General features: G+C 41.3%; 1 protein-coding gene across 1 annotated transcript; it reads right to left on the reverse strand.

Annotated features, from left to right (window-relative positions):
* Positions 1–23: 23 nt before the first annotated feature.
* On the reverse strand, positions 24–1,482 carry LOC103986053 (curcumin synthase 2-like). The gene is made up of 2 exons (XM_009403924.3): positions 1,243–1,482; positions 24–1,170 (listed from the first exon to the last, which is right to left on the reverse strand). Exons 1-2 carry the CDS (start codon positions 1,418–1,420, stop codon positions 179–181), a joined length of 1,170 nt encoding a protein of 389 aa, XP_009402199.2. The 5' UTR covers positions 1,421–1,482; the 3' UTR covers positions 24–178.
* Between the last annotated feature and the right edge of the window lie 4,974 nt (positions 1,483–6,456).

Below are 6,456 nucleotides of genomic sequence, written 5' to 3' on the forward strand. Positions count from 1 at the left end.
ATATATTCACTTTTGGTTTAAGATATCCAATAGAATATTGTAGTTCATATATATCAGATATAATTTACATTATTTTCTTGCAGGCTTAGAAATAAAAAAGCAAAACTATATAGAACGAGGATTAATAATTTTAGGTAATGTTGGATCTTTTTCTCTCGCTCTTTTGCGGCTAAGAACCCTAGAGCGGTACACTGTGGAGCACCAGAGTCTCAATGGACAGCCCAGGTCCAAAGGCGCAGAGGAATCCCCACTCGAGCCCGTCGCCGGTGGTTGTCCGCTCCTCGACCGTCGACCGCTTCCTGACGTCGTCCATGACGAAGAGAACGGTGGCGCCCATCATGTTCCCGTACTCGCTGAACACATGTCTCGAGGAGCGGAGCTTCCCTTTCTGGAGCGCCAGCTTGGCCTCGATGGCGTCCATGATCCCCCAGTTCCCCGGGTGCGAAACCCAGAAGACCTCGTTCCAGTCAGTGATGCCCAGGGGCTTGAATGCCTCTTGGAGGCAGTTCTCTAGGTTGTTGGCGATGAGCATGGGAAGCTGGCGCATGAAATGGAAGGTGAGGCCGACCTGCTTGAGTTGCCCTCCCACGGCCATGTCGCTCTCCGGCACCGTCACTTCCGCAGCAGACATGATCTCGAAGATGGGCTTCTCGACGCCTTGGATTGGATTCGCGCCGACAATGACCGCTGCTGCTCCGTCGGCAAACGCGACCTGGCCTGCCAGGCTCTGGATGTCGCGCTCGTCCGGTCCTCGGAAGATGAGGGTGTTGACCTCGCAGGCGACCAGGAGCACGCGGGCGTCCCTGTTGTTCTCCGCGATGTCCTTGGCGATGCGAAGCATCTGAGCACCCATGTGGCAGGCCTGGCTGTAGAGCATGATGCGGTTGACAGTCAGCGGGAGGCCGAGGAGCTTGATGAGGCGGTAGTCGGCGCCGGGCATGTCGATGCCGCTAGTGGAGCAGAAGAGCAAGTGGGTGATCTCCGACTTGTCGCGGCCCCACTCTTTGATGGCCTTGGCGGCGGCTTCCTTGGCGAGCCTCGGCACCTCTTCCACCACGATGTCCTGCCGCTCGTCGAAGGAGGTCCCCATATAAGAGCACATCCCTGGTTTCTCTCTGAGGATCTCCTCCGTGAGCAGCATGTAACGCCTCTTGATCATGGTCCTGTCACCTTCACACACAGAACAAGCAACACTTTCATTCCCTGTCACACTCTTCATAGAAGAATAATCAGATGACTCACAGATACGCTGGAACTTCTGCTTGAGCTCCTGCATGTGCTCCGAGTTGGTCACCCGGAAGTAGAAGTCCGCGTAAGAGCTCTGCTCGTAGAGGTTGGGGGGATTGGCGGTGCCGATGGCCATGATGGTGGCCGGACCTTCAGATCTTGTGGTCTTGCGGGAGGCGTGGATGGCGGCCATTGTTGCAGGTCGTAGAAGAGAAGGTTACAGGATCGCTAAGGGTGATGAATGGCAAGAGCACGTCCTTGGGCGGCTTATATAGCGTCTCCCTCTACCACCATGCTCCAGATCATGCTCTTGGATAGTAGAAGAGACCGCAATGTCGCATCATAAGATATTGCATTGAACTCACCTACCATCGACTGGTAAATTAATAGATTGAACCCCAGTCTGGTACGCCTTTGATCGATCGACCTCATGCATTCAACACACTCCAAGTGCCGTTGGTCATCCACTACTTCGGCTTGTCTTTATTAAGTAAGACCGATTCACTCAACTGCTGCCTGATGCTGACCAGCACACACGACATATTGGAATTTTGCGCAGCACAAGGGTTGTTGGAGTTGAAAGCTTTACCAAACTCCGGTCACCAACTTCCCCTGCCACCTACTGCGTCAGAAGTATATCCAAAGCGGAACAAAATGTCTGCCTGCTTGTGAAGCTATACATCGAGTAACTTGTTGAAAAATCTCTAAAAAGATGTGGATATCGAAAAATCATAGAGGAGTGATTACACAGAAGAATAGAGAAGTTTCAAAGCTAAAACTCGAATGATAACTCATAGATTATCTGAGTCTTTTTAACTCTACCTCATGTCTTCTTCTAATTAAAAATAAACTCAAATTTTAACTCCGCCTACATAGAATCTCCCATCTTAACTAAGACTTTTAAACCAAAATCATATTTAATTTAACATTTCAGATTCTCATGTATAAAACGTCAAATAGATTCACTTTTTTGAAGAAAAACGAGATGGAAAGAAACACGCTAATGATGATCGAGAATGTAGACTTTCTTAAGTGGTTCATTGCCAGAAGAAACTGGAACGTTTAGCCAAAAAAAAAAGAACGGGGAATAGATGCATATCCTCACCGATTGCCTCTTCCAATTTACGCGTTACGTGTTTATGTTATACGGTCAATGCTTGCAATTATCTGGCATTGAAATTCTAAATTATAACATTACCAAAATAATTTCCTTTCACATCAGATCAACTAGTCAAACTCGCACAAGTTTAATAGAATAAAAATTTGTCGCTGTGTATTGCTGTTGGTGGATGCAAACGTCAAGGAACTACAGAAAGGACCTCTTCCGTCAACATGATGGGATGGTTAGCGGAAAACAAATACTAATTGTGCTAATAATCATGGTTGTGGTAGAAATATAGCATCATATAATCATATATAATGTTAACCTATATATGATGTGAAAATACTATTTCTTGATAACCTATATGATGTGCAAATAGTATATATACTGTTAACCTATGTATATGCTAATTTTGAAGCTTCAATGATGTGCAATGATGACGCAATCATCTACATCCATGTATTCTATAGGATGTATTTCCTTATGTGTATATACTTTTTTTTTTACAAGCGAGGAAGGCATGATTTGATCTTAAAATATTATAATAATATGATAGAGTCTTTATATTTTTGAAAAATAAAAAATAATCGTAAGATTAGCTAGCTTAGTTGGTAAAATTTTGATAGTTTAAATATAAGGATAAAATCATTCATTGAGATAAAATGAAACTCTCTACAGAAATAAATAAACGAAAAATAATAATATTTAGAGTTTTTTTGAGACAATTATCCAAAAAAATAATATGTTTTGTGCTTGTGATATGTGAAGCAACTTCCATAATCACATTCTAATTCCAGCAGAATACATTATTTTTTTATTCATCAGTATTTTTTTATTTATTTTTGAAAATGATCTTGACAGATTATCTTATTGATCTATATGGTAAACAGAGTTTCGTATAGATATATGATATTTTATGGACGTATCAGAAATATTATAATTACCTGACATAGAAATCCAGGTTTTTTTTCCCATATGTTGTTCTTCACAAACTAATAAAATATGTGACGATAAGTAAATTGTATTGGATTTTAAATCATTGTTCTTCAGCTATAAAGTTTTTTTTTTTGTGTAGTCTTATAGTGTTTTTTATATGTGATAAAAATATTATCTCTGCTAAACTCAATTTCTTTTGCATCTTTTTTTACCCAAATCAATAAGAATATCTATTTAAAATATCATAAAAAAAATAATATATTAGTTTGTATTTTTTATTTTAACTATTTATACCTTACTAATATTAGTTTTATATTAAAATACTATATTGTATAGAGGTGCCAAAAGCATCGTAACTGAATTGGTGATCCAAATCAATTGAAAAGCTCAGAGATTTAACTAAAAAAAAAATCTCAATGTTCTGCTGTCAGAATATTACTAAATTGATTAGATGCTACAGTGATTGAAATTTGCTGACGGTTTTGGAGTTTTCAAGCACCGGTTGGCTCCAAGAAAAAAGGTGTCGGGTTTGAAGGGGATAGCCGATCCATCGTTGTGACCGTGAACTTGCGACTTTTCAATGGCATGCCAATGAGTCATGACGACCCTTTCGAGACTATCTTATTCTTCAACATGCAGCAGTAGATGGGTAGGTGATCAATATGACTACTTCGGCCATGAAAATTGATAAAAAAAAATTGACAATATTGTCAACTCATTCTGTCACTTAGGCTATCGAAACTACATAAGTAAAGGGATGGGTAACTTCCATCAATCCTCTTTAGTCGCCGACGTGAGAATAATCCCTCCGCCCCGCTTGTCTCGCCCCATAGAAAAAGGCTAACAAGGCTCACTTCTCACCTTTTGCTTGTTAGCATCCCCAATCATGATCGAGGGAAAACCCGCATGCACGCATTAAAGCTCGACGACATGGCTCGACTTTTTCAACTCCTTCGAGATAAACGACGCAGAGGATCATCCCTTGCTTGTCTTGGATAGGCCAAAAGATACTTCTCATCCTAAAGCCATCCTTCGAAGGATGTGCTCATCGATCACCATTATTTATCCCCCAAGTAGGGTAAGGAGTATCCTAACCTGCCATTAGCTTCACGCCACTAGCTACTCAAGTATAAAAGTCAAGCCCCCAAGCCAAACAAGGGGGCTCTATCTGTGCTCTTGTAAGCTCTACTAAACCCTCTCTACTTTTCCACGCTACTAACATAAACATCAAAAGGATCGGATCGAGATATCCCCACTAACACTAACCTTTATGCAAGACCTCAAACACCGCTAAGTTGTTCCTCGAGAAGATGTAGAGCAACCTCTGGCAAGGTCAAGGCATGCCCTTGGATAGCGTCAAACCCTCTTCAACAGGCTAGCAGCACTTTGGGAATTCGCTTGTCACTTCAGCTTCTCACTTAGGTCATTCCCTTAGACCCGCACGGACCCCCTTTGGACTTACACCTTTGGGACCAAACTAGGCGATGCTAACTCTTTGGTCAATGGTACCAACACAATAACATTTTGGCACTATAGAAAGGGCCTGAATGTCGTAAGAACATTCATCCATAATTCCTCCCAATGAGTGCTCTAGTGAGGAGGCGCCACCTCCGACACCCAACTCATTTGATTAAGAGGGCACTAACCCCCCTTCAAACAAGTAGACGCCTCCATCGATGTAAACCCTGGGATGCTATTGATATCTATTCAATGACCACAACTTTTTCCCTCCAGGGCCGAACGCGGGGCATATACTTGTCCCGTCTGATACCTTCCTAGGCCTCACTCATCAAGTACAAATATTCGTCTGTATGATGCCAGCAATCGCCCCTTTCTTGCCCCAACAGGCACAACAAGTAGCTGTGGATCTCGAGTGAAACGTTTTCTCTAACTCATTTTCTTTTTTGTAGGTCCTAAGAGATTATAGGAGGTTTAGAGAATATTGACCTTTGCGGACGGATACATAAGGGTGCCGCACAACTTAGGTAAAAGTAGCCAAGAGAGAGTAACATAAGTGGATGAGGCGACAAACATAATTTTCAATTGTCACTTTCCCCTCTTTAGCTGCAAAAAAAAAATGTAGAAACTAATAAGAAAAGAGGGGATGGAGTGGCGAGAGAAGAGAGAGTAAGGGAGGATGACGAGCAGCTCGAGCATGTTTTCATTAATAAGGCTAAGGCAACTGAGAAAGCGATAAAGCATCTCATCCCTTTCAACAACAAAGGGTGTAAAACACACGAGGTGAAGTCCAATAAGGAGGATCTTGAAGAGCAAAGGCTCAAGTACATCTTCATTGCGAGGCCAAGGTGAGTTAGAATGTGATCGAGCTTCTCGGCCATCTCGACAACGAAGGGTAGCAAATGAGGCAAATTCTATCATTTCCAATTGTCTTAGTCACTTTGCCTGCAAGAAAGCTAATAAAACAAGGAGTACAATGGGGAAAGAGAGACAAACGGAGAAACAATGAGGGAGGATTTTGATGAGCAAGGGCCTAAGCTTGTTTTCGTCAGCAATGGCGAGATGAATGAGCCTACAGTCAAACATCTCCTCCCTCGTAGCTTCAAAGGGTGTCGTAAATAATGAGAACAAGTTTTAGCACATTATTTTTTGATTGCTTCTTTTCTTAAATATGACTTCGCTTGCAAGAAAGCCAAACAAATAATTATAACAAATGGTAGGGAAAGGGGAGAAAAGAGAAATGGGAGGATCACCTCCCTCTTGGTATTAGGGAGGGCCACAGGCAGACGAAGCAAAAATTTTTAATACTACTTTACCCTCTTTAGCTACAAAATTCCAAAATAAAACAATGAAAATAAATAGGAGGGGGCAGCACTTACCACCGATTTCAATTTCGACTCTGATTTGGGCAGTTCCGATTTGAACCGACAAATTTTTAATATTTTTAATTAAAACTAATTTAAAAATATGAAAAAGAAATTCATAATTTTATTTCTAAAACTTAAAAAATAGATGTATAATTATAGTTAATGCAATGACAAAAATGTTGATATAAAAAAATAAATTATAAAAAAATTAACCACTATATCATAAGTTTTAAATGTGATTTCATTTTGTTTTCTTTCCTATTTAACCGATTTGAATCCATAACCACTAGTTTGGAACCGGAATTGCTAGTTCTAGTTTCCCAAACCGAGGAATGGGAACCACACCACCCAGGACTAGTTCCAGTT

The sequence above is a fragment of the Musa acuminata genome, chromosome BXJ3-5 (genome assembly GCF_036884655.1).
Source record: "Musa acuminata AAA Group cultivar baxijiao chromosome BXJ3-5, Cavendish_Baxijiao_AAA, whole genome shotgun sequence".
NCBI classification, from domain to species: Eukaryota; Viridiplantae; Streptophyta; class Magnoliopsida; order Zingiberales; family Musaceae; genus Musa; species Musa acuminata.

What these genes read in the sequence shown, in the direction of transcription:
- LOC103986053 (XM_009403924.3), bottom strand. Translation starts at nt 1,420, where the DNA reads ATGGCCGCCATCCACGCCTCCCGCAAGACCACAAGATCTGAAGGTCCG. An exon ending in GCAGAAGTTCCAGCGTATCT is followed by an intron (nt 1,171 to 1,242) that starts GTGAGTCATCTG and finishes CTGTGTGTGAAG; the next exon opens with GTGACAGGACCATGATCAAG.